Source organism: Balaenoptera physalus (genome assembly GCF_965194825.1).
Source record: "Balaenoptera physalus genome assembly, chromosome: 11".
NCBI classification, from domain to species: domain Eukaryota; kingdom Metazoa; phylum Chordata; class Mammalia; order Artiodactyla; family Balaenopteridae; genus Balaenoptera; species Balaenoptera physalus.
In genome coordinates, this window is record NC_138896.1 from 68,574,831 (window position 1) to 68,602,634 (window position 27,804).

The following is a 27,804-nucleotide window of genomic DNA, read 5'->3' on the forward strand; positions in this document are numbered from 1 at the left end:
GTTTAATTTTGTTTATTTTTTTATACAGCAGGTTCTTATTAGTTATCCATTTTATACATATTAGAGTATATATGTCAATCCCAATCTCCCAATTCATCTCACCACCACCCCCCACCACCACTTCCCCCTTGGTGTCCATACGATTGTTCTCTGCACCTGTGTCTCAATTTCTGCCCTGCAAACCGGTTCATCTGTACCATTTTTCTAGGTTCCACATATGTGCGTTAATATACGATATTTGTTTTTCTCTTTCTGACTTACTTCACTCTGTATGACAGTCTCTAGATTCATCCACGTCTCTACAAATGACCCAATTTCATTCCTTTTTGCGGCTGAGTGATATTCCATTGTATATATGTACCACATCTTCTTTATCCATTCATCTCTCAATGGGCATTTAGGTTGCTTCCATGTCCTGGTTATTGTAAATAGTGCCACAATGAACGTTGGGGTGCATGTGTCTTTTTGAATTACGGTTTTCTCTGGGATTGCGGGGTCATATGGTAATTCTATTTTTGGCTTTTTAAGGAACCTCCATACTGTTGTCCATAGTGGCTGTATCAATTTACATTCCCACCAACAGCGCAACAGGGTTCCCTTTTCTCCACACCCTCACCAGCATTTGTTGTTTGTAGATTTTCTGATGATGCCCATTCTAACTGGTGTGAGGTGATACTTCATTGTAGTTTTGACTTGCATTTCCCTAATAATTAGTGATGTTGAGCAGCTTTTCATGTGCTTCCTGGCCATCTGTATGTCTTCTTTGGAGAAATGTCTATTTAGGTCTTCTACCCATTTTTGGATTGGGTTGTTTGTTTTTTTAATATTGAGCTGCGTGAGCTGTTTATATATTTTTGAGGTTAATCCTTTGTCCGTTGATTTGTTTGCAAATATTTTCTCCCATTCTGAGGGTTGTCTTTTCGTCTTGTTTGTAGTTTCCTTTGCTCTGCAAAAACTTTTAAGTTTCATTTGGTCCCATTTATTTATTTTTGTTTTTATTTCCATTAATCTAGGAGGTGGATCAAAAAAGATCTTACTGTGATTTATGTCAAAGAGTGTTCTTCCTGTGTTTTCCTCTAAGAGTTTCATAGTGTCTGGTCTTACATTTAGGTGTGTAATCAATTTATAGTTTATTTCTGTGTATGGTGTTAGGGAGTGTTCTAATTTCATTCTTTTACATTTAGATGTCCAGTTTTCCCAGCACCACTTATTGAAGAGACTGTCTTTTCTCCATTGTATATCCTTGCCTCCTTTGTCATAGATTAGTTGACCATAGTTGTGTGGGTTTACCTCTGGGCTTTCTATCCTGTTCCATTGATGTATATTTCTGTTTTTGTGCCAGTACCATATTGTCTTGATTACTGTAGCTTTGTAGTATAGTCTGAAGTCTGGGAGCCTGATTCCTCCAGCTGTGTTTTTTTCCCTCAAGACTGCTTTGGCTATTCGGGGTCTTTTGTGCCTCCATACAAATTTTAAGATTTTTTGTTCTAGTTCTGTAAAAAATGCCATTGGTAATTTGATAAGGATTGCATTGAATCTGTAGATTGCTTTGGGTAGTATAGTCATTTTCACAATATTGATTCTTCCAATCCAAGAACATGGTATATCTCTCCATCTGTTGGTATCATCTTTAATTTCTTTCATCAGTGTCTTATAGTTTTCTGCATACAGGTCTTTTGTCTCCCCAGCTAGGTTTATTCCTAGGTATTTTATTCTTTTTGTTGCAACGGTAAATGGGAGTGTTTCCTTAATTTCTCTTTCACATTTTTCATCATTAGTGTATAGGAATGCAAGAGATTTCTGTGCATTAATATTGTATCCTGCAACTTTACCAAATTCATTGATTAGCTCTAGTAGTTTTCTGGTGGCATCTTTAGGATTCTCTATGTATAGTATCATGTCATCTGCCAACAGTGACAGTTTTACTTCTTCTTTTCCAATTTGTATTCATTTTATTTCTTTTTCTTCTCTGATTGCCGTGGCTAGGCCTTCCAAAACTCTGTTGAATAATAGTGGTGAGAGTGGACATCCTTGTCTTGTTCCTGATCTTAGAGGAAATGCTTTCAGTTTTTCACCATTGAGAATGATGTGTGCTGTGGGTTTGTCGTATATGGCCTTTATTATGTTGAGGTAGGTTCCCTCTATGCCCATTTTCTGGAGAGTTTTTATCATAAATGGATGTTGAATTTTGTCAAAAGCTTTTTCTGCATCTATTGAGATGATCATATGGTTTTTATTCTTCAATTTGTTAATATGGTGTATCACATTGATTGATTTGCATGTATTGAAGAATCCTTGCATCCCTGGGATAAATCCCACTTGATCATGATGTGTGATCCTTTTAATGTGTTGTTGGATTCTGTTTGCTAGTATTTTGTTGAGGATTTTTGCATCTATATTCATCAGTGATATTGTTGTGTAATTTTCTTTTTTTGTAGTATCTTTGTCTGGTTTTGGTATCAGGGTGATGGTGGCCTCATAGAATGAGTTTGGGAGTGTACCTTCCTCTGCAATTTTTTGGAAGAGTTTGAGAAGGATGGGTGTTAGCTGTTCTCTAAATCTTTGATAGAATTCACCTGTGAAGCCCTCTGGTCCTGGACTTTTGTTTGTTGGAAGATTTTTCATCACAGTTTCAATTTCATTCCTTGTGATTGGTCTGTTCATATTTTCTGTTTCTTCCTGGTTCAGTCTTGGAAGCTTATACCTTTCTAAGAATTTGTCCATTTCTTCCAGGTTGTCCATTTTATTGGCATAGAGTTGCTTGTAGTAGTCTCTTAGGATGCTTTGTATTTCTGCGGTGTCTGTTGTAACTTCTTTTTCATTTCTAATTTTTTTGATAGGAGTCCTCTCCCTATTTTTCTTGATGAGTCTGGCTAAAGTTTTATCAATTTTGTTTATCTTCTCAAAGAACCAGCTTTTAGTTTTATTGAGCTTTGCTATTGTTTTCTTTGTTTCTATTTCATTTATTTCTGCTCTGATCTTTATGATTTCTTTCCTTCTGCTAACTTTGGGTTTTGTTTGTTCTTCTTTCTCTAGCTCCTTTAGGTGTAAGGTTAGATTGTTTATTTGAGATTTTTCTTGTTTCTTGAGGTAGGATTGTATTGCTGTAAACTTCCCTCTTAGAACTGCTTTTGCTGCATCCCATAGGTTTTGGATCATCGTGTTTTCATTATCATCTGTCTCTAGGTATTTTTTGATTTCCTCTTTGATTTCTTCAGTGATCTCTTGGTTATTTAGTAACGTATTGTTTAGCCTCCATGTGTTTGTGTTTTTTACGTTTTTTTCCCTGTAACTGATTTCTAATCTCATAGTGTTGTGGTCAGAAAAGATGCTTGATATGATTTCAATTTTCTTAAATTTACTGAGGCTTGATTTGTGACCCAAGATGTGATCTATCCTGGAGAATGTACCGTGTGCACTTGAGAAGAAGGTGTAATCTGCTGTTTTTGGATGGAATGTCCTATAAATATCAATTAAATCTCTCTGGTCTATTGTGTCATTTAAAGCTTGTGTTTCCTTATTAATTTTCTGTTTGGATGATCTGTCCATTGGTGTGAGGTGTTAAAGTTCCCCACTATTATTGTGTTACTGTCGATTTCCTCTTTTATAGCTGTTAGCAGTTGCCTTATGTATTGAGGTGCTCCTACGTTGGGTGCATATATATTTATAATTGTTATATCTTCTTCTTGGATTGATCCCTTGATCATTATGTAGTGTCCTTCCTTGTCTCTTGTAACATTCTTTATTTGAAAGTCTATTTTATCTGATATGAGTATAGCTACTCCAGCATTATTTTTATTTCCATTTGCATGGAATATCTTTTTCCATCCCCTCACTTTCAGTCTGTATGTGTCCCTAGGTCTGAAGTGGGTCTCTTGTAGACAGCATATATATGGGTCTTGTTTTTGTATCCATTCAGCGAGCCTGTGTCTTTTGGTTGGAGTGTTTAATCCATTCACGTTTAAGGTAATTATCGATATGTATGTTTTCTTAATTGTTTTGGGTTTGTTTTTGTAGGTCCTTTTCTCCTCTTGTGTTTCCCACTTAGAGAAGTTCCTTTAGCATTTGTTGTAGAGCTGGTTTGGTGGTGCTGAATTCTCTTAGCTTTTACTTGTCTGTAAAGCTTTTGATTTCTCCATCGAATCTGAATGAGATCCTTGCCAGGTAGAGTAATCTTGGCTATAGGTTCTTCCCTTTCATCACTTTAAATATGTCATGCCACTCTCTTCTGGCTTGTAGAGTTTCTGCTGAGAAATCAGCTGTTAACCTTATGGGAGTTCCCTTGTGTGTTATTTGTCATTTCTCCCTTGCTGCTTTCAATAATTTTTCTTTGTCTTTGATTTTTGCCAGTTTGATTACTATGTGTCTTGGCATGTTTCTCCTTGAGTTTATCCTGTATGGGACTCTGCGCTTCCTGGACTTGGGTGGCTATTTCCTTTCCCATGTTAGGGAAGTTTTCGACTATAATCTCTTCAATATTTTCTCGGGTCCTTTCTCTCTCTATTCTCCTTTTGGGACCCTATAATGTGAATGTTGTTGCGTTTAGTGTTGTCCCAGAGGTCTCTTAGGCTGTCTTCATTTCTTTTGATTCTTTTTTCTTTACTCTGTTCCGCAGGAGTGAATTCCACCATTCTGTCTTCCAGGTCATTTATCCGTTCTTCTGCCTCAGTTATTCTGCTATTGATTCCTTCTAGTGTAGTTTTCATTTCAGTTATTGTATTGTTCATCTCTGTTTGTTTGTTCTTTAAATCTTTTAGGTCTTTGTTCATTCAAGAAATGAATCTTCTCAATCTTTGCCTCCATTCTTTTTCTGAGGTCCTGGATCATCTTCACTATCATTATTCTGAATTCTTTTTCTGGAAGGTTGCCTATCTCCAGTTCATTTAGTTGTTTTTCTGGGGTTTTATCTTGTTCACTCATCTGGTACATAGCCCTCTGCCTTTTCATCTTGTCTATCTTTCTGTGAATGTGGTTTTTGTTGCAAAGGCTGCAGGATTGTAGTTCTTCTTGCTTCTGCTGTCTGCCCTCTGGTGGGTTAGGCTATCTCCTGACTTATTTCACTTAGTATGATAATCTCTAGGTCCATGCAGATGGCATTATTTCATTCTTTTTTATGACTGAGTAGTATTCCATTGTGTAAATGTACCACATCTTCTTTATCCATTCATCTGTTGATGGACATTTTGGTTGTTTCTGTGTCTTGGCTAGTGTGAATAGTGCTGCTATGAACATTGGGGTGCATGTATCTTTTTGAATTAGAATTTTCTCTGGATATATGCCCAGGAATGGGATTGCTGGATCATATGGCAACTCTATTTTTAGTTTTTTGAGGCACCTCCATACCGTTTTCCATAGTGGCTGTACCAACTTACATTCCCACCAACAGTGTAAGAGGGTTCCCTCTTCTCCATCCCCTCTCCAGCATTTGTTATTTGTAGACTTTTTAATGATGGCCATTCTGACCAGTGTGAGGTGGTACCTCACTGTAGTTTTGATTTGCACTTCTCTAATAATTAGCCATGTTGAGCATCTTTTCATGTGCCTGTTGGCCATTTGTATGTCTTCTTTGGAGAAATTTCTATTTAGATATTCTACCCATTTTTCAATTGGGTTATTTGTGGGGTTTTTTTGTTGAGTTGTATGAGTTGTTTGCATATTTTGGAAATTAAACCCTGTCGGTCACATCGTTTGCAAATATTTTGTCCCATTCTGTAGGTTGTCTTTTCATTTTGTTTATGGTTTCCTTTGCTGTGCACAATTAAAGCTGGTGTTTTAAATTCGCTTCTTCTCTCCTGTTAGTTATTGTTTTCCCTTCTACTTCTCCCTCTCCAATTCAGAATAACAATTAATAACAATATTATTTATGATGATGATAATTATTATTATTATTTCTTTTAAATAAATTTATTGATTTATTTCTTGGTTGTGTTGGGTCTTTGTTGCTGCATGTGGCTTTCTCTAGTTGCAGAGAGTGGGAGTTACTCTTCTTTTTGATGCGCGGGCTTCTACTGTGGTGGCTTCTCTTGTTGCAGAGCACGGGCTCTAGGTGCGCGGGCTTCAATAGTTGTGGCACATGGGCTCAGTAGCTGTGGCTCGCGGGCTCTAGATCGCAGGATCAGTAGTTGTGGCGCACGGGCTTAGTTGCTCCACGGCATGTGGGATCTTCCTGGACCAGGGATCGAACCCGTGTCCCCTGCATTGGCAGGTGGATTCTTAACCACTGTGCCACCAGGGAAGTCCCAGATAATAATAATAATAATAATTATTATTATTATTATTATTATTATTATTATTGCCAGTGCAGTCCTCCTCTAGAGGTTGCAGAATATCTAGGAACACAGGAGGTGAGGTAGGGTATAATGTTAAAGCTTATAGTAAGAAACTCAACATCTGTCTTACTAGGTGAACCAAAGAATATGGCATTTAACTCAAGACAGGGTACACCTATGATCATAAAATATTCTAAAATAAGATTCCAAATTATTACAATGACAGAAATCACAATTCTAGATCATTACACAGTGTGAATCATGATTTAAGTCCAGAGTGGCTAAGTGTACAAGGAAGGCCAAGAGCTAGGCTGCAATTCACAAGTATATCCTCTGGGATAGAACAACATGGAGCTTTGGACTGCTGGGAAAACAGCAGGGACTCAGAGACACTGTAGCACAGCCACTGGGAGGGGGTGGGGAGCTCTTCTAGGTTCTGAACAAGGTTCACACCTGCAGTCCAGGGTCCGACCGGGGTGGGATAGAGAGCTATGGGGTCAGCAATCTTTCCCCACCCCCCTCCCTGCCTGCTGACCCTCAGGAAGTCTCATAGAACTTCCCAGGAGCCCAGGAAGGACTCTGGTCACAGAGTAAAGTGGGGCCTGCTGGGTACCCCCAAGGTAAGTTATTTTCTCAAGTGCCAAAAAAGCTTTCTGGGAGACAGTTTGTACGAAGAGTCAAAATGAGGCCTTAGGATGTTATCAAGATGCCAATTATTTTGACTTTCATCAGTGCCTCTGTGAAAGCACAAAAAATAACAGGCCCTCAGAGGCACACTAGCTCACCCCAGTACTTTAAGGAGACAGTTCTGGGAATACTCAGGCAGTAAGAACACCAGGAAAATGCTCAGGGTGAGGGGAGGAGAGAGGCCTTTAATTGTCCTGGGTGAGCAGCAGCCATGCTACCAGCCCTCAGAGAACCCCAGTAAATCTCCATCATCCTCAAAATATGCTTGGACCCTGGCCCGTCCCAGGGCATGGCAGAAATTACCACGCATCAGCACTTGTGTGGGGGATGCCAAAGCTGGGCTGCAGACTGTGCGATTCTGGTAGCTGGAGGTGAGGAGGGAGAGAAGGCAGCTTAACTCTCCCAGTCCTTGTAGCTTTAAACCTTTTAACCTAGCTGAGAAATGGATGATTCTTCCCCAGTGAAAGGAGAGAATTGGAACAGTGAAGACCAGCCCTCTTCTTGCCCCTGTTGTCAATGAACGAGTCATTTCTGTGCAGTGGGGGAGGGGCTAGGCCAGGTGAGAGGGGACACCTGCTCTGACCTTCTCTCCATTCCTTTCTTTCCATTTTAACTCCTTCCATCCTTCTCCCTTGATGACTCCTAGGTCATGGAGATCCAGAGTGTATTTTTGTCTAAATCTCCCCAGTTGAGTTCTTTTGGGACGCACTCTACCCAAAACATTGGAATGGCCACCAGGCTGATGACCTCCATCACTCAGGAGACTTAAAGAATGAACTGTAATCTGGGAATTGCACACGTAGGTGCACACAGGCTACCGTGGCACACTTCCTGTCCCGTCAAAGAAGTACTGATTTAGTACTTTAGTAAACTGCATTTTTGGAAGTGTTTCACTACTGAGATGATGCAAATCAAACTGACTAGGAGCACAGACCCTGGAGCTGAGCCTGCCAGTGTCTTACTTCCTTTACCCAGTGGATGGTCCCAACTTAAAGAGACCAAAAGGACACAGGCTCCATCCTCACTTTGTAGTCTCCTGCTTAGAGCTCTGGCTCTTAGAAAGCAGCCAAGTCAGCATAGTGAACTAACCGGTCATCCAATGTGTGTGTATGTGTGTGTGTGTTTGCGTGCGTGTGTGTAGAACAATCGATCAATAGATCTAAATACGTTTTAGGTGTGTGTGTGTGTAAAAATACATAGATAGAAAGTTTTATCAAGTGCCTGAGTGTCTCATTTAAAAAATTGATGCTCTCCGGCTCCTTTGCATTTGTGACTACACAGAATCTGACAGTGACAGGGGTGGGTCAACAGAGGATCAGACTCTGAGGGGCTAGCTCCTAATTCACCTAGGAAGGGAAGTTTCTGGTGATAAAAAAATAAGAGTCAGGGAGGCAGAAGACCCAGGTTTGGTTTCAGCTCTGCTTTTTTGTGTAGCTATGTGATTGTAGGCAAAATGCTGAACCTGAGCCTCAATTTTCATCTTGGAAAAATCAGGGAGGGTGACTCTGTGTGTGTGTGTTTGTGTGTGTGTGTGTGTGTGTGTGTGTGTATTGTCCTAGGAATTCTTAATATGCCTTCCAGCATTACAAATGCTATGACTATATTAAAATTGACCAAGGTTAGGAAAGTTATTTTCTCCTGCTAGTTACCACAGGGTTGGAGAAGAGAGCAGTTCACAACTCACCTTGCTTTGGGGTATAAGAAGGTTTACAGTGACGCATGAGGCTAGCGGATTTGCATTACACTGAACTTCGCCAGTGTCTGGATCAGGAGATAGAGGAAGACTGCCACCCTCACGCTTTCCTCTCTAAGAGGCTAGCTTCTGCTAGAGATATCCTGGACCCCTAAGAGACAGAGGAACAATTGAAGCTACAGGGCAATGACCCAGACTCTCCTCCAGACATTCCTGTGAAAAAAGGGTCCCATTTCTTTGATATAATAGAGACATCTTGAGATAAAAGGAGGCTACATACTTTGAAGGTTCTCTTCCACTAGTACACAGCAGTTCTCAAATTTGAAACACATCAGAATTTGTCACAGGGCTTGTTAAAGCAGATTGCTGTGCCCCACCCCAGAGTTTCTGCATCTGTAGGTCCTGGGCAGGGCCCCAGTTCTGCATCTCTAACAAGTTCCCAGGTGTTACTGATGTTGCTGTTCCAGGGACACCACTTTGAGAACTATCAAGAACGGTACCTAGTATTCACTAGAACAGTATGCTCTAGAACAGTTATCAAGTATTCACTCAAAAGTGGGGAGGAGATGGAGCAAGAGAAAGTAGCTTAAAATTTTTTTTAAGGTGTTAATTAGTCTGTAAGAGTTCACCTTGAAAAAAATCTTAATGCCGAAATAGCTCAGGCTTTAAAACCAGCTTTTGAAATGTGTTCATATACTAAAGGTTACACCTATGAAAAGGATATTTACATGCCTTTTAAAATGAGTCATTTTCATGAAAGACACCTGGCTCAGAGGAACTACCGATTTCACCATTTTGGCACTTAACTGGGTGTTTTACAGGGCCTGAGGGAAATGCGTAAAAAGATAAATCACATAAAACCCTGTATGCCGCCGTGACGGGTGTCAGTGAGGCTGAGGGGTGGGGGTGGCCGCGTGGTGAGAGGCAAAAGCACTGCCATTAGGGCCAGTAGTATGGTTTCCATCTTCTGCCTCTCCCAGACAGGCAAGGGAGACAGAGTTAGCCCTTCTCTCACTTTCTGAAGATTCCCTTCCTCACGTTTCAGGGGATCATCTTGCAATTCTTGGATTCCTTTTCCGAATCAAATAAAGACACATACGCATCTCTGGAGGAAAATGTCTGTATTAAAAGCCAAAAAAACACAGAAGTACAAGAAGAAACGCCCATCTGGCCACGTCACTGGATAGATCGACTTGGAAAAAGGTTAATAAAGTTCATTTTCAGCGGTAACAATATATCAGTGTTAAATCATTCCCATGCCTCCTCCCCCTTTTAAATAAATTAAAAAACAACAAACTTCAAATACTGTGTTCAGATACAAAGAGCTTCCCTTACTACAGCAATAGCAATTTGATTTTTTTTTTACTAAAATTTTCATTTAAAACGGTTATTAAATATATAAAACAAATACACAGGATTTGGTCATTTTCTGCCATGAATATAGGGCACGTGGGTGCGGGAAGGAAGGAGGGCAGGGGGACGCAAAGAGGGGAAAGGGCCCCATTTCCCTCCTCTCCGTCTTCCAAGCTGCGGATCTCACCCTGCAGGGCAAGGGCTTGCATCTGCTTTTCGGAGCCAGAAGCGCGGCACAAACCTGGCTTTTCCCACACGCTGGGGCCTCTTCCGCGGACCCCTCTCGGGAAGAACTAACGGTCACTACTGCACGAAGCACACCGGCCGAGTCTCCCGGCGGGAAAGGCACCGAGAGCGCGGACATAGGGCGGACAAGGGGAGGAGTGGGGCGGGTCACTTGGTCGCCGCCCCCGAGGTGACGGCCGCGGCTGCGGCGGCAGCGGCTGCGGCTGCGGCTGCGGCGGCGGTGGTCCCAGCGGGTACAGCGGCGGGGGCGGCGGCGGCGGCGGCGCTGGCGGTGGTCCGGCGCTGCTCCATGCCGTTGGGCAGGAAGCCGGCGATGATGGGCACCGGCCAGATGAGGGCGGCCACGCTCCACACGACGATGACCAGGGTCATGAAGCAGGCCACCAGCGTGGACTCGATGGGCTTGCGGTTCAGCCGCCAGCCCGGCTCGCCCTGCAGCTCCTCCAGGCTGAAGTCCAGGCAGCAGAAATGCAGCGGCTCTCCCTGCAGCCACAGCGGCCCGGGGGACTCGGCTGCGGGGTAGGCGGGCAGCGCGGTGGGCGCCCCGGCGGTGGCGCCGGCGGGCCGGAGGCGGCCGGGGCGGCGGCCGCGCACCCAGCCGCAGCCCACGCAGAGGCGCAGGTCCTGCTGCGCGCCGCCCGCCGCCAGCCCTAGGTGCTCGATAAGTAGCGGCGGCCCGACTCGGTGGAAGGCGGCGGCGAAGAAGGCGCGGCCGTGCGCGTTGGTGGAGAAGAGGAGCAGGTCGCACTGGAAGCCCCGCGGGCGGCCCCAGCGCACGAGCAGCGAGCTCAGCATCTGTCGCTGCACGCTGATGTTGCACGGCGCCGCCGCCTCCTCCTCCGGGCCGGGGCGCTCGGGGGCCCCGGGCGCCGCCGAGGCCAGCAGCCGCGGGGCGGCAGGCTCGTCCGCAGACGACGCGTTGACCGAGGCGTTGAGGGGCGCCCCGAGGAGGCCCGGCGTGTCCGCGGCCCCGCCGCGGGCGGGCGGCAGCGGGCAGGCGGCGGCCAGCAGCGCGGCGAGCAGGGGCAGCATGGCCTGTGGCGGGCGCCTACGCGCGCAGGGCAGGCGGTGGCTGCATGGCGCGCGGGACACGAGCCGGCGAGCTGACGGCTGGACCGCGGGGACTGGCGGCGGGCGGAGTGAAGACGCGTCGGGCCCCCCTCAGCCCGCGGGGGCGGCGCGGAGGCGGTGGCGGCGGCTCGCTTGGCGCGGAGCTCCCTCCCAGCCCGGCGGTGTCTGGGGTTTCCCGCCGCCCCCGACGCAAGGGCCCTCGGACGGCCGGGCGGCTCTGCTTGGCCCTGCGCGCGCCGGGAGCAGGATTCCCCGACTCGGCTCCGCCTCCCGCGCGCCTCGCCCCATCCCGCCCCGCCCTCCGCCCGCGAGGCTCGGAGACTCCGGGGAGGGCGGGGTTGCACGCGCCGCGGCGGGAGCGAGGGCGTGGTCGGGCGGGCCCGGAGGGGTGTAGGCAGCGTGCGGGGGTGGGACTCCGAGGCCTGCGCGTGGGCCCGGACGGTCGCTTCTGTGGCTGTTGTCCGATAGTTTGGGGCGGGGTGGGTTGGCCCGGCTCGCGAAGCCTGCGGACGCGCCCTGGCGGCCCCGCCACACCGCCGGAGTCCAACTCCAAGCGGCGAAGGCGCTTTGAGGGAATTGCGTCCCCGGAGGGAGGCTTTTGTCACGCCTGAGGCGGGCCTGAGATGTCTCACCTTAGTGCTCACCTGGACCTCGCTCCTTTTACAGAAGGTAAAATTGAGGCGGAGAGAGGGGGAAAGACTTCCCCAGGCCACCCCAAGAGCCAGAACCGAAACTCCTGGCCACGAGTGTCTCTTAGGTCCGGAGAGTTTGGCGGGTTTTTAATGTACCTCCAACACAATAGATCCACTTGGTATTCTCACAGCAAGCAAACCCCAAAATTCCAAGAACTCTATGGAGTTGGGGTGGAGAGGGTCGGGTAGGAATGTGAGCCCCATAGCCTTGCTGCTCTGGGGTTTCCTGATAGGGACTTTCACTCCCAGGAAACAGCTGCTCATGTGCAAGGCCCTGTCTGGCAAGTCCAATGAGCACGTATTTATGAAAGGTTTGTATGTAGAATCTGTTCAAGGGAAGATTCATCCCCGTTAGGATATTAAGCGGAGGAAGGCCTGTCAAGAATAACGTGCCAAGACCAGATTTATATTTTAAAAAACACTTTCCTAGCAGTTTGGCCTTTTACACTTGGTGAGAAAAATTCACTGATGCTGCTCCAAGAGAATAACCCTGTGGTTTGAAGCCAGTGTGCTCCGTGAGCACCAGCTATTCCTGAGTCTGAGAGGGAAGGGGTGGAGAGAGCAGAAACAGGCCGTCACCAAAATGGCACTCCGTCTAAACCAGCTCCGTTTCCTGAACAGAACTACATTGCTAGGCTTGGTGGCTGATTACATTTCTGGCAGATTTATCCATTGTTTCTAACAATGAGTCAAACCAGGTTGAGGAAGATGTAAAAACAGCTCCAAAATATAGGTCCCAAACCTACCTACCTTCTTTCCACCTGGGCAAGTTATTATTCTGACTTGGCCTTGGCTTCCCCATCTGAACAGTGGGGTCAGTGGTACCTGCCTTGCGGGGTTGCTGTGATCAGTGCACTCAACCCAGTGTCTGTCTGTCTGTTCACAGAGGTGCTCATGTGGTGGCTGATGAGATGTAGTTCCTGTCAGTCTAGCCCGAGCTGGCTGCCTGGAATGACCCTTGGTTTCTACAGAAATGATGAATTTCCCTGAGGGGATGGGACTCCCTTTTGTTTAAGCCTTCGTCACTTCTCTGCTGGGAAGCAGACTACCAGAGAGAGCAATGTGAATTTTCGTGCTTTTATTAAAAGTTAGTTTTCCTTTTAGCCTTGCATGTCAGGAACAGAATCTATTGTCTGATATGGCGGAGCTGTTTTGATCTGAGACATGTGGCTGGTGAACAGCCCAAGAACAAGGGCCTCAGGTAATCTTCAGGGCTGAGACAGGCCCAGTCTTCAAGGGGTGGATTTTGAGTCCACTGGCTTTGACAGCGGGTGATACTCTCTAGGGTTTCATCCAGAGGTGGGAGCTTCCTGGCTTTGTCTGAGCAGCAGGGAGGCAGCAGCAAAGGAAGAAGACACAGAGCCGCTTGGGGAGCCAAATAGTTCGCTGCAAAGCTGTGCCACCATTGCCCTGCGTCCCAGGAACCTGAATTCTGCCCACTTTTCCAGCACGTGTAGGACTCCAACACCTTACCCTCATTCAGAGGGACAACCACACAGTTCTAGATTGATTTGCTGTCTTTGGGGGCAATTGGAATTTGGGAAGATAAGATAAAATTACGTTATTTTCGTTCTTGTTTACTGCTGTGTTACCAGCAATGGCAGAAGCGCTTGAGCACAGGGGAGAGGCTGTGTTTGTTGGTTGGACAAATTTGCCTGTTTGCTAATAGCTCTGACTAGCCACCATTTATTTAGTACTTACCACATGCCAGGTGTTTTACACATCATCTCTACTCTTTAAAACAATCCTATGGATGTGATACCTATTTTACAGTGAAAAAACTGAGGCTCAAAGAGTGTGAGTAACCTACCTGAGGCCCCACAGCAACTGGTGGCAAAACCAGAATATCAGTCCAGTCTCCACTGACTCAAAAGTTTGTGCTTTTCAAAGAACTAGTTGTGTCTTATCTTATTGAGGTTGGGTTCCAAAGTCTGTGCATTAAGTTAAAAGAATATATGGTGTAATTCTAATTTCATTTTGATAAAAACTTTTGGTCGAGTTTCTTTTTAAAGATATATATATAACCAACATATTATAATAGCATTAGACAAAGTTTGGAAAACAGTGGAGGAAACCATTAGAATCCCGGCTACCTGATTCTTTACTGCTCTGCATCTGCATCATTATTCTTTTCTGCAATCTTTGTATTCTCTAAATGTGCAACTAATACTCTGAAGAAAAAAAAAAAAAGGAAATTGAAGTCCCACTACCTTTTACAGCCATTATCACTTTGTGTTCTTTCCTTCAGCCCAGCGGGGATCTGGGGTCCAGCCAGGAGCATAGGGCACTCAACATGCAGTTGCTGACTGAGTGAGTTGGCCTGCTGGTTAAGAATTCTGCCCAAGCTACAGACGGAGACCTGTTGGTTAAGTTGTGGCCCCTGGTCCCTTCTCTGATCCATCTCCTACCACTTTCCCTTTCCCTCACCGGCTCTGTTCCAGGCATACTGCCTTCCTTGCTATTCCTGGAACACAGCAAGCAAATCCAGACTCAGAGCCTTTGCCCATGCTGTTTCCTCTGCCTAGGACGCCATTCTGTCTGATAGCTATCTTGCTTGCTCCCTCCCTTCCCACAGATCTCTGCTAAGATGTCAGCTTCCCCAGAGAGGCCTTTCCGGACCATTCCTGTAAAACAGCACCCATTCCCAGCATCCCCATCCCTCTCCATCCTCTTGTGCATTGTTCCGTGTCTTCCTGGTACTTATCGTCAGCCGTCACACCGTAGGTTTTTCTTCTTTGTTTAATGTGTTTCCCTTCTTTGGAATGCCTGCTGCCTGAAAGCAGGGCTTTATCTGTTTTGTTCAATGGAACAGTGCGTGGCATATAGTAGGGGTTCAATAACGAGCTGATGAATGAGTGAGTGAATTTAATAGACTGGGCCAACCCAGCAGGCAGGATGTCGGGAAGCGGTCAGGGAATTGAGATGGACAGAGCCACGCCAGTTCCACAGCAACAAGACTCACGTAGCCCCTACCAGCCTGCAGGCCAGGAGCCGCCCACCTGGCCCTGCCCTGCCCTGCCTGGGACTGGTGGAGGAGCCAGGTCCCATGGGGAACCACCTGGTGGGGCAGAGTTTGGCCTGGAAGGCTGAATTGATCTCACAAACCCTGACACCCAGCAGCACTGAGGGACATGAGTCAGGGCAAGCTGAATGACTAGGAAGAACATCCCAGATGAGCCCAGACTTCCCTTTTATGTAAGGAAGAAAGGCAAACGAGACTCCTTCCATCTCCTCAAGTCCTATCATTTTTATCAAACGAATGGAAGACTTTGATAAATCTGTTTTGTCTATAAAATACAAATAGCAAGTTTTTCTACATGGACTGTATTGTTAGAAAACAATCATGAGGACTTCAAAGAAAATAATTAGTAATGATGCCCAGTTGTTTCATTCTTTTCATTTCCTGTGTCCTTCGCCGGTGTTAGCTAATTTTTCCTTATGCTGCCTACTGAAGTTATAATTAACAAAAAGATCTCTCTGGGTTATTTGAATTCCTTTCATCTAGTGACCTCAGAGTGCCACAGGTACAGTAATTCGTTAGATATGATTACCACACGCTGTAGGCTGAGAAGTAAGCAAGAACCACAAAATAATCGTAAAAATAGGACAGAGGAAAGAGGGGCTTAGAAACCAGTGGTTCAGCTATACCAGAGTCACTGGTGAAGGTTGTGGTAGTTGGGTTGGCGTGTGTTTTGGGCGGGGGGCACTAGGAGATAGGGGAAGAATTCTTTTCATTCCAGTCTCCCTGCGAAATCCCATTCCTCCGATGGGAAAGTTGACTGATTGCAGAAGCAGCTGAAGAGCTGGGCCTTTGTACCAGGCCCTGGGGGAGGGCTGGGGGCCCCCAGTGTTCAGGTGATTAGAGCCTGACCAGTCCTGTGCCCTCTGCTTCCAGGTTGCTTCGTGACCTCACCGAGTGGCTCCGCCAGATCTCCAGGGTGTGGATGTTTATCCTTCCTGATCACTGTGGTCAGAAGGGAGATTTCCCTTCGCGCACTTCTGGCAGCAATTATAGCCCACACAATTCATTTAGCAATTAATCGTGGGCTGCCTTGGGACAAGGCTGCTGTGGCCAGCTCAAGCTGTTACTAAGACAATTCAGTCTGGTGCATTCGTTGTTTGCTTTTGGATATCCTCTGTGCATGGTGGGCAGGGCCACTGCTGGTATTTCTTTTCTATCCAGAGACCCAGACATCATGCTGGGCTTCTGGTAAGATTTCAACGAAGCCTTTTTGAGGCAATAAGAAGCTTGTGCTGTTACAGGAATATGGAGAGTATCTAAGAGAGAACTGTGAGGAAGAAAATGGTGCCCGGGTGATAACATATGTGAAAGAATTTGAAGGGGAGAGAAATCCTGCCAAGTGAGACCCTCTTTTGGGTTTGGTCTGGCATTGGTACCTTCACCAGATGATAACTGTCCCTTGACCCTTACTGTGCTCCAGGCACTGTGTCAAGCACTTGAAATGCATCCCCACCGTAGTTTCCTGAGGAAGAGATTACTGTGACCATTTTACAGATGAGGTAAACGGAGGCTCGAGGGATTAAGTCACTTATACAAAATCACAGTGGTGGAACCAAAATCCAAACCTCATCTGACAACTGTGTTCTTAATCACAGCCCTGCTAAATGGTCTCCGCCGTCACCAACAACCTTGTGAGTTGGAGGTTATCGTCCTGTTTTAATGATGAGGAAGCAGGTGCAGGATGTCTGGGCAGCTGGCAAAGGATGGGTCATCTGCATCTCTTCAGCATTCCAATTATATCTAGCCTGTACTCAGTCCCAGTTCATAAATTCCACCAATACTGAAATTCTGGAGGATGTTTTCCCAATCTGGTGCATCCTTATGGATGGAGCCCTGGATTCCCCACGGCTGTTGCTCTGCCTCCAGGGCCATCAGGGCTCCTGGTACTCAGTAAGTGCTGGTCAGGAACCTGGGATTCAGCAGGGACTGCTCAGCTGGACAGACATCCAGCCTGGAGCTCCTGAGATACCTGAGAGCCTTCAGGTATGACGTTGATGGATTCTAAGATAATGTATTCACAAGTTACTTGGCGAAATATTCAAGAGGTATTGACTGAACCCCATTGATGGGGATAGCAGAATAGTTTCTGTGAAAAAACTGCCATTAAACACTTATTTCCAGGGTGAGCATCTGTCAGGCAAACTGACTGAAACTATCTTTTAAAAACTTTTTTTTTTTTTTTTGGTAATATGGTGATGTGCATTTCTAAAACTTTGGTGCTGCTTAAAGTAATTTCTCTTGGAAGGACAACCCTTAAAGCAAATGATATTTTGTGGTTCTTGTGTCCACCTTATAAAAAATTAAAAAGTCATTTAACATTTATAAATGTAAATTCTGAGAATTTCAATATGGCAAATATGGGAGACAGAGCTGGGTCATCAGAGCCAAGGCAGCTGAATGTTCCCCAGCAAGCAGTAACCAGCATCATAAAAATTTACTTCATGCTGCTTCTAAACAGCGCCAAACACTCCCTTCAAGTGAAATCGTTGGCGTTCCATTTCCAGAGGTAGGGAGGAGATGGAGGAAGCAAGAGCCCATTTAGAGAGAGCCAGGAACATTGGAACACATTTGTCAAAGTCTTTCATGCCTTCTCACCGTGCCCCCTTCCTGCTGGATCTACTGGCCCCACATGCAGGGGGACATCTGCCACTTGCCTGGGCATGTCCTGTCACTCAGGGGTCCTGTCTGGCATTCCCTTCGTGTTGAGTTGGCCTCTTGGTCTACCCATTCTTTCTCTACTAAAGTCCCCAGATTTGGAGATTTGAGAGAGTTTTGACTATGAACATGGCCTTCGGAGCTGGGCAGACCTAGACTGGATGCACTACTTTACTGTGTCGCGGTTTTCTTGTCTGTGAAATGGGCCTAAGAGCTGCTCTCTTGTAAGGGTTAAATGGGATTCTTATTGCAAAACAGCATTCAGTGAGCGTGGCTAGCACTTTGGGTTCCAGAAACATGGGCACGCGGCTCTTCCTCTGTCCTTACACTGCTGTGGAAATGGATGTATTTGCACCTGCAGGGGTTCATCATTGTATGTGGAAAATAAAGAAAGAGGCATGGCTCCTGGCTTAAAAGAAGCTAGTGTACATTCCTGTCTACACGGAGCCATCCCTAGTAATCAAGCACACTTGGATTCCTGTGGCCGTGAGAGTTGGAAGGGATCACAGAGGCCACCTAGTCCAAGCTCCTCGTTTTATGAATGGGGAAACCAAGGCCCAGAGATGGCTGCTGGCCTCACCAAAGATCACAGTCTGGTTGGCAGCAAAACCAGGGCTGGAAGCCAAAACCCATGGCCAACTTGGCCATCAAACATGGCACCTCTCTAAGTACAGTCTATTGCAGTGCTTTTACAGCTGCACTGTAAAAATGAGGTCCAGTTGCAAAGTGAGAGCAAAGAGCCTTTCTAGTTTACTTAGAGAGGAAGAGGAAAATAATGGGCTTTATAATTGCCAGAATCACACTTCTAACTCTATTTACACGATGGAGGATTGATCGCATGGGCTGAAAGTGTCAGCACACTTGGCAAGCTTCCATTCTGATGCAATTAAGCCTTTCTCCTTCCAGCTCTGCTGAGAACCTGGGTCAGGCCCCAGGAGACCCAGATGTGAGTGGAAGCCCAGGCTGAACCAACCCCACCCTTAAGTCCTGAAGGAGTCCATGGGAATAGGCAGGAACTTGGAGCCCACTGTCCAAGTGAGGCCACTGGGGCCATCAGGTCATGCTTCTTCCTGATACCTGGGCTGTTGGCCAAACTCCTGCAATCCTTTGCATGGTATGAGAATCCCCAGGTGACTACCTGCTTGAAGCTATGTACCAGGGTCACCCAGAGCTGGCTGTGCCCTGTCCTCACCATCCAGGCTGTCCCCCTCAATGGCATTCTTCATTTTGATGGTGCCTCAGTTTGCTTTGCCCTGTGCACTTTGGAGATGTGAGCTGTGAGCCCCTCCGTGGAAGAACCCAGTGCTACCCTGGAACTGGGCCTGTGGTTCCAGCCCTGTCCACCCTAGCCCAGCATGTATCGCCCTCTCTGGCTGGCTGTTGACTCAGCAATGGAGCACACAGGTGGGAGGGATCAGACTTCTTTTAAAGCCAAACTCTTGTGGAAATCTAATGAGTGAAGCTCAGAGATTTCCCACACTGCCCACTTGCAACTCGCTTTTCAGTGACAGTGATGGAAAGGAAACACATTTGGCTTCCCGTAGGCAGACAGTCTCACAATGTCCCATGCTCCACCAGGGCCCAACCATCTCACTGTCACAGAGACTGATACCTGCAATCACCTACAGTCCCCTGAGCAGGCATCTCCCAGAGGGAACCCATTAGGGTTCTGAACTGACCCCTGTGGCTTACACCTTCCTTAAATCCAGTTCACTTTAGTCTCTTGTTCATCAATGATCTGGCATCTTGTTTTAAGCCTCAAAATGGCAAATCACTTTTATCTTGTAAGCTAGCTTGGATTGGCTGGAAGTCATTACCTGAGTGCTGTGTTAAGAAGGATTCTGAGGCTGAATCTTGGCTCAAGGGGGAAATATTGTTATGGATTAACAGTAGCTGCCAGGGTATGAAGGAATACAGATAGTGAATATCTGGTTTTGTCTGCCTGTTTCTTCAGGAAAGGACATCCCTTTCTCTTGGGTATCTGCTGCTCCCTAAATCCGTATGGTTTTGGTGGTGCTACCAGTTAGAGTACCTGGCCTCTGGTTTCAGTGATGAACATGTGACCCAGGCCTAGCCAATCATAGTGCCCCAACCACCTAACCCTAATGATTTGCCCAGGGAGCATGTGGCCCAAGCCAGCCAATCAGAGACCTTCCTTGGGATTTGATACATGAAGCTGGAGGAGAGAAGGCATCTCTTTCCTCTGGCATGTCTGGCTGGAATGAAGGAATGCTGGAGTTGTCTGCAGCTCTGCCCACTCCTTCCTCCACCCCCTGCCCATTTCTCCTCTCCCTGCACACAGAAAGCCTGTTTACAGTAGGAAGGAATAACCAATAGCAGTTGCTGAGAGATGCCAGAAGGCTTGTTGTTATCATTTGTGACCCTTGATCTAGCAGGACTTGAAGCCTGCACTGTCCCTGTTCTGACCAGATTGTGAGCTTAAAAGCACAGTTGTGAAACTGGAAGCTGGCTAGAGATGCATGTCTGACACATGCAACCAAATACATGAAGCAGACATGCAGCAAAACACCCTCAGCTATAGCACTGCTTTAATCTTACTGGGAAGCCCCTCTACTCCCTTTTCTCACAGTCCCCAGAATGCCAGCTCTACTCTTTGAACCCCTCTAATTCTCTCAAAGAAAGAAGACACTTTTTTTCTCTCCTTAATCATATTCATAAATGAGCACCACTCCCTCCCCTGCTCAATCTCAGGGGAAATTTCTGTTCTCTGTATACTTAGCATTTGAACCAAATCGCTCAACATTTGTGAATCTGTGTTCCAAGGTCATAATCGTGAATAAAGAGAAAGTTTGTAGCTCTAAGACATTTATCATGTTGTTTACGATAGTGAAAAATTGGAAACCAACAAAATGCCCCCCAGTAAGGGGATGGCTAGGAAAGAGAGAAGTGTTCTCCTTATGGAAGAGTATGCAGCCATGACAATTCTCTTTACAGAGAGTTTTCTGCTGAGTGTGGCATTGAGATCATCATGCAGAATTTAGCTCCTCTCATGGTGTCCAGAGTGTAGAACCCCCAGAACTTTGGCTATTTGCATAACCCTCACCAATGCTTTGTGCAGTTTAGGGAGAGGGCACATTGCATAAGGCTTGTGATTCCACAGACAATGTCTTGAGATACTCCTTGTTAGGGGGGTCTCACTCTCTCTTCCTTTTTCCCACATAGCACCCAGCCTCACTGTCTTCACTCTCCTCCCCCCTAGATTTCCTCAGGGGACCTCAGAAGTCCTTCCCTTCTATCATGAAGAGCAATCCAGTTCTTCCCCGGCTCCTACCTCCCAATCTATCCCGGGACTCCCCTGACCTGAGCCATGCAGGGAACCAGACCCTTCCTTCTTACAAGGCCATTGAGCCCTGGATTTTGCCACTGGAGCATGTTCTGGAGCTTCCCCATCTCCACCAAAATCGGCTTTCCAGGCCTTAACTGCTCCTGAATCCCTTGGAGGGCCCACCCTAGTGGTTCTGATGCAGCAGTGCAGGGTGGGGTCTGAGAATCTGCATCTCTAACAAGATCCCTGATGATTTCCAGGTGATGCTGAGGCTGCTGGTCTGGGGACACACTTTGAGAACCACTGACTTGGAGCATTTCTTTTGAACACATAGAATACTCTCCCTAAGAGGAATTTTGTGAACAGTGTTTGCTCCATCTTGTCACATATTATTGTAGTACTATTCCTGGAGATAGAAAACGTTACATAAAAATGTTTATGCCAGGGGCATCTGCTTCCCAGTTTCTCCAGAGAAGCAGAGAAGGGGATCCCAGGCTGCCCATCATCTGGGCTTGCTTAACTAAAGAGATCCAGATCTTTCCAGGGTTTGGAAAGATGATTTCCAGCAACTGACCAGGGCAGCTTCCATGGTATCCAGGCCAGAGAAGGTGCCAGGATGGGGAGCAGCGTTGGGAGCAGGGCTGGGCCAGCAGAGGTTGGAGTCCGGCCCCAGAAGCCAGGTCAGGGACCAGTAAACTCACTGGCAGCTCTACTCAATTACCACTGTACCAAGGGCATGTCAGAGATGACCAGGGACACAGCTCTCTGCTGGTGGAGGAAGGGGAACCAGGCCAAGTCAGCACGTGAAAATATGAAGTCACCCCAGACTCATGGTGGGCACTGACAGAAAAGCCGCGGGAGGTGGGGAAGCCCCAGGGCACCTGGTTCTAGTCCCGCCCTGGTGTAGGCTGGTGAGCCTTCCATCTTGAGCACATCACGTCACCTTCTTCAGTTCCAGTGTCTCATTGGTAAAACGAGGGGCCTGCACCAGATGATGTCCTTGGCTCCTTAAGATTCCACAGTCAAATGTGTCCTCAGGGCTGGCACTTCTCTTCTTCATTGGGACTGTCTTCCTTTTGTGGGGTAAGGGGGATAAAGGGCCAGCTCGGATGTTGCGAGAACTTGGGCCAGTTAGGACGCCTTGATGCGTGTGGCAGCCTCTTTGGTTATGAGGGGTCGTCAGGCTGTGAGAGACCCAACACCCTGTCTCAGTCCCTGGGGTGCTCCTTTTACTCTGACAAGTGGAAGCAGGATGTTGGGGAGCGCAGGTGTGGAGATGGGTCGCATACTGGGCTTCCAGATGTGGGGAGTGCCCAGCACAGCTGGACCACATTTGGTCCCCACTGGCTGCTGGGATCTGAAGGACAGGAAGAAAAGCATCGATAGCTCTTGCAGGGCCTCTCTGGACAGCAGCCCTGATGGCTTAAAATGCATGTGGATTGTGAAGGGAAGGGAGGCACTCCACTGGGGCAGGGGCACCGAGGACAATATTGTCGTCTGAGCGCAGGAGCGTGGCTCCTCCCTGCAGCCAGCCGTGGGACGTGGCATTGCCCACTAGGGTACTGCTGGGGATTTGCAGGGCATTTATGTAGTTTCCCCAGATTCTATAGTCAGACTGTTCCCAGGACTCGGAGAGCTGTCGTCTGCCAACAGGAGCTCCTGGTGGCCTTGCCAGCCTCAGGCAGGGCCCTTCTCTGGCCCGATGGGGGCTGCCCCTGTAACTTTGGGACAGACCTAGGCTCAGGGTTTTTCCCCTGCTTTCTCCCTTCCCGTGTCCCTCTTTCCAGGTGCCTGGGGATTCTCTTAGCTGACAGCCAGCTGAGCACTTCACACTTCATTGAAAAGTCACCACAATAATTACCAGATCATTAACAAGGGATTTTGAAAAGGCACTTCAAAGCATCTCTCCCAGAATTGCTAAGACAGGTGTAACAGTCTATCTGGGCAGAGAAGAATGGTTTAAAGGGATGTTGGGGACTGAGGGTAAGGTGTTAATTAAACTGGGCTGAGCAGCGGCAGGAGTGGGTAACCTTCTAATCCGAGCATGGTAACAACCCAGGCAACGGTGAGGAGGCCTGACAGTTTTAGACAAAACACAAAACGTACACACTTTGTTTCTCCTCTTACACTTTAATAAGGAATTTGACATAAATCCTAAGTCTTCCTTAGAACGCCTGGTACCTGTTTTGACAATGTTCATGTACAAGAAACATAAACTTTCCTGCACCATGGGCTTCGTTATTAATTTTACTCATTACAGTTAATGAAAAATCAAATGTCCAAATGGCTGGGGATGAGGTGGGCAGATAAGCTCTCCTTATATCAAAAGTCCCACAGGAAGGAAGATAAATGGTTATGTCTCAAATAGGTGGACGATTAGGTATGCCTGCTAAAGCTACCCCCTTTACTGAAACTTTAGATCAAGTTGTTGCCTCCTGATAAATCTGCATACTGTTTGGATGGAGATACAACCCTTCCCTACCTGGGAACCTTGTTTCCAGAGATCCTTGCCCAATTGCAGGTGATATCCGGGTGGCAACAGACTCAAGTACAGATCATCATCTTTCTGTGATGGTCCAAGTCAGTGGGTTTCAGCCCTGGCTGCGTATCAAAATCCTAGTAACACAGGTGTTGGGACTCACACAAGACATGTGGAATCAAAATCCCTGGGACTGAAAACCTGGCATCCATATTTTTAAACACCTCTCAAGGTGATTCTTGTGTAATTTTTAGAGTACTGGTGTTTGGGAACTAACTACAGGAGCTGAAAATACTTTTTGTGAGGTTTTTTTTCTTTTCATACTCAAAGCTACTTTAGAGCACAACTGCTTTAAAATGTCACCTGAGGGTCTTCGGCCTCCTTGAGAGGGCTGATTTGCATGAAGTATTTTCTAGATGCCAGGCAGAAAATGTAAGCTAAGCATAGGAGTGTTTGGGCTCGTGGTGACCATCTTTAGCATCAGGCAAGCATCTGTCTGGCACCTTGCAGGCTGGCGAGGCAAAGTGTGAAGTTCATGGTATTTCTTATTCGGAGAATAGCAGACTCTACCTAGGACATCATGCTATCTGGGTATGACTTGCTAAAATGCAACTGTGTCCGTTTGTGCATGAGATCATGCGTGCTGTGTGGGCCTAAATGTGCAGGTCCAAACTCCATGCCCCGTCCCAGATTCTCTGCCTGACTCTTGGACAGTGATCATGCAGCCTGAGACAACTGTGGTGGGAAAGGGAGGTCCTGGGTGGTCCCAGAGGGAATGAGGGTGATGGAAGATGCTGGGTAGACCCGGGGGGACAAGTAGATGGGAGGGGCTGGCTGTCCCCAGAGGGGTTGGATGAGAGTGGTGGGTGGGGTGCCGTGCTTAGGAGGAAGGTGTCACCAGCTAGATCGGAGTCCACAGTTTGGGAGACCCGCTGTAACTAACAGATCAGTCTGCCCATCCCCCAATCCTTAAATGTGCAGGCATCAACTTTTCATTTTGGATTTTATTAAGTTTTATTAAAATCACCTTGGAAATCTGCCCTATTTATCATAGACACCCTGATGTCTCTGAAACACCTCCGGGCATTCTTGGGGCATTCACATTTCTCCTGCCCGCCTCTGGCCCTGATTCCTGTTGGATTCCCAGTCTCTATTATGTGCTCTTGTTTTCCCCGTAGGATATCACCCCACCTCCCTCAGCCCTGATCTCTTCTTACCCCCAAAGTCCCACCAGCTCAAAGCTTTGAGAGGACCGACTTCCAGGCCCAGATCAGCAGAGCCCAGCCACATCACAAGGATACCCTTGCCCTTAGCCTGGTCGGGACCCTTTACACTCATGCTGCTCCTCGTGTTATAAAAGCAAAGTGTCCCATTCCTGGCCCATTGCCCCTCTCATCTAGCATCTCCTCACCCCTCAGAGACCTCCGACACCCCACTTGCCAGGGCAACGCTGCCAGCTGCGAAGGAAGAGTAGCAAGATGGATTGAGGGAGGCAGAGGGAATGACCCTCCTGTATATCTTAATTTCAGCATTAAAATCAAATAGCCAGAGATCAGATTCTGTAGACAGAAGCCAATTACACACAAATTTTGGCAAATCATATGCAAATAACACATGTGACTCTGCCCTGGATTACATCTGCTTAGATGTGTTTTTCAGGAGCAGACAAGGAGAGATTACGGGGAAAGCGTGTTCGGGATGTGGGGGCAAAGAAGCAAGAGAGGGAATGATGGATTCTTAAACCCAACCACATGCCAGGAAATTTTACTTATGTCATTTGCTCAGCTAGCCCTTCTTGAGTGGCTGTTGTGCGCTTTGTATATTGGCCATATTTCTCCCCATCATTTAAAAGTGGCTGCCATTGCCCCAAACACCATGTCATCACACAGTGAGGGCCAGAAACAGAGAAAGAAAGGAGAAAGATATCCTCACGCCTTTCTCTCTTTCATTTTTCAGAGAAGACAATTGCTTTTCAAAGTTACCCAATAATCTTCCCAAGGCCACAGAGCTGGGAATATAGTGGAGCAGCGATTTCAGTGTGGAAGTCTGACTCTAGACTGTCCAACAGAAACATAATGCAAGCCACATATGCAATTTTAATCTTTTAGTAGCTACATTTAAAAAGTAAAAAGTAGGTGAAATTAATATATTTTATTTAACCCAATGTATCCGGAAGATTATTTCAACATGTCAACAGAAAAATTACTAATGCTATATTTTACATTTTTTTATACTAAGTCTTTGAAATCCAGTATATCTTTTATACTTAAAGTATATCTAAATTCAGTAACCATATTTTCACTGGAAATACTTGATCTGTGTTTTATATTTCATAAAATTTATATAGATACACATACTCAAGTTGTTCCAAATAGACTTAAAGTTTCCCAGTTATTGAATCAAGTAGTGGTTTTTACATTCACATTTAAATTAATTAAAGTTAAATAAAATTAAAATTTTGGTTTCTCAGTGTTTCTAGCCACAGTTCAAGTGCTCAGAAGCCACATGTGGTGGCTACTGTATTGAATAGCATCGTTCTAGAGTCTGCACACTTAATCTCATTTTGATCAAATTCCCTGTACCCAAGTACATAGTGATGTGTTAGTAGGTGTCCACCTATATTTAAGTGATGCACAAACTCTCCAGCTAGAAGACTGGAGACCTGCCTTGTGTTCTTGCCCTGGTTCCAATCAGCTGTGTGACCTCCAGCGAGTTACTCTATTTCTCTGGCCTCTGTTTACTCATTTGTTAATGAGGTGGTGTGTCTCAAAATGTCTCTTTCGAGCTCTCAAAATATGTAATATATTTTTTCTCTTTTCTAAAAGAGAAAGGAATGAGGTCATTATTAAAGCCATGGGCACCAGGGTGCGCACGTGCGCGCGCGCGCACACACACACACACACACACACACATTCTCCTCAACATAATATAAACAATCCGTGTTGCCAGTCTCCAGCATCTGCTGAAATGCTGTGGGCAAGCATGACTCCCAGGTTGTTCTCTTCCTCCCCTCCAGCATTGAGGGACTTTCTCCAGAATGCCCATGATAAAGAAACATTGAGGCATTGTCTGGCCTCCAAATTCCAGGAAATATTGCTAGTTTGTTCCCTTTTATACACTACCTTTTAAGGAATAAAAATCCTATACATGGACGGAATCCTGCATTGGTTTCTGCAATGATTTTGAGTCACTGGCTTCCTGGAACAGGCTGTGTTCTTTTAATATATATAAAAGAAAGGGCCTTGGCTCTCCCATACTCCCCATTGTTACAGTTTGTATTGTATGTACCTGACTTGTTAGTCAGAATGAGGCTTTGGGTTTATTGGAGAGCATAAAAGCTCGACTATATTTTAGGTACAGAGCCATGAAAGGATGGTCAGGGGATTCGAGTCAAACCAGAGAGTAACTACTGAGTCTGAAGGCCCAGCAATCCACATAATAATTGGATTTGACCAGAACTTGCCTTCCAAATGGAGGACGTGGATGTGCCAGGGGGATAAAACTTAACGGCCCTGTAGGAAAGTCGCAGTTCTGAAAAATAATTGCCCCAGACTGGTGACATTTTACTACTTAGAGTCTCATTTCTTTGGGTCTTGTAAGGTGGGCAAAGTGGAACTAGCCTCCTCACCCCAAACTGAGAGATTCTAGTCTGGGTTTGAATGTAGGAGAAGAGAATAATAAGAAACTGAATGAGAGAAGAGGGCAGGAGGGGGCAGGAGGAACTAAAACGACACTGAAGGAAGATGCTAAAAGTTGTCAGCCATTTTATGTGAAGCTAATGCCATACTGGAGTTTATACAGACCAGCAAAGACATAAAAAATCTGTCACCAGTTTATGCTCTGCTTAAAGAAAGACAGGCTAAAAAGAATCATGAGTGTGGGGTTTAGTTTCTTCATTTCTTTAGCCAGCGTGAGAATCGGAAGGAAGGTTATAACTCATTTATTTGTTCATCTTTTCATCCATTCATTGTGGTAGGTAACTTTGAAAGATTGTCATCATCAATTCTTAACACTCCGTTCATCATGTCCTTCCATCAAGAGCTGAGTTTGTTTTCCCCTCCAGGTGATTCTGGGCTGGCCTGTGACTTGCTCTGACCAATGGAATGTGCTGGAAGTGATGCTATGCCCTTGGGAGGCTGCGCTGTGCCATAAAGGAGCTCAGGCTAGATTACTGGCTGATGAGAGGCCACACAGAGAGGGAGAGGCCAGGCGGAGGAACCTGAGGTGCCAGAGGTGAATGAAGCCTTCCCACCCAGCCCACCTACCATTGGAATGCAGGTGAGTGACCTCAGTCAATGCCAGATGGAGCGGAAAAATGGCCCAGCTTTGAACACTGCCCAAATTCATCACC

At 46.3% G+C, this 27,804-nt stretch overlaps 2 protein-coding genes across 2 annotated transcripts in view; both read right to left on the reverse strand.

Moving 5' to 3' along the window:
- LOC309638721 (uncharacterized protein) overlaps positions 1–27,804 on the reverse strand; it is a gene marked incomplete at its 5' end in the record, with an annotated part of 364,111 nt that overhangs the window by 56,902 nt on the left and 279,405 nt on the right. The window lies entirely within an intron of this gene.
- On the reverse strand, positions 9,756–11,625 carry TMEM158 (transmembrane protein 158). Its single transcript, XM_082413909.1, has one exon. It carries the CDS (start codon positions 11,278–11,280, stop codon positions 10,396–10,398), a length of 885 nt encoding a protein of 294 aa, XP_082270035.1. The 5' UTR covers positions 11,281–11,625; the 3' UTR covers positions 9,756–10,395.

Excerpts from the sequence above, each read along its gene's own strand:
- TMEM158 (XM_082413909.1), bottom strand. The coding sequence starts at position 11,280 with ATGCTGCCCCTGCTCGCCGCGCTGCTGGCCGCCGCCTGCCCGCTGCCG.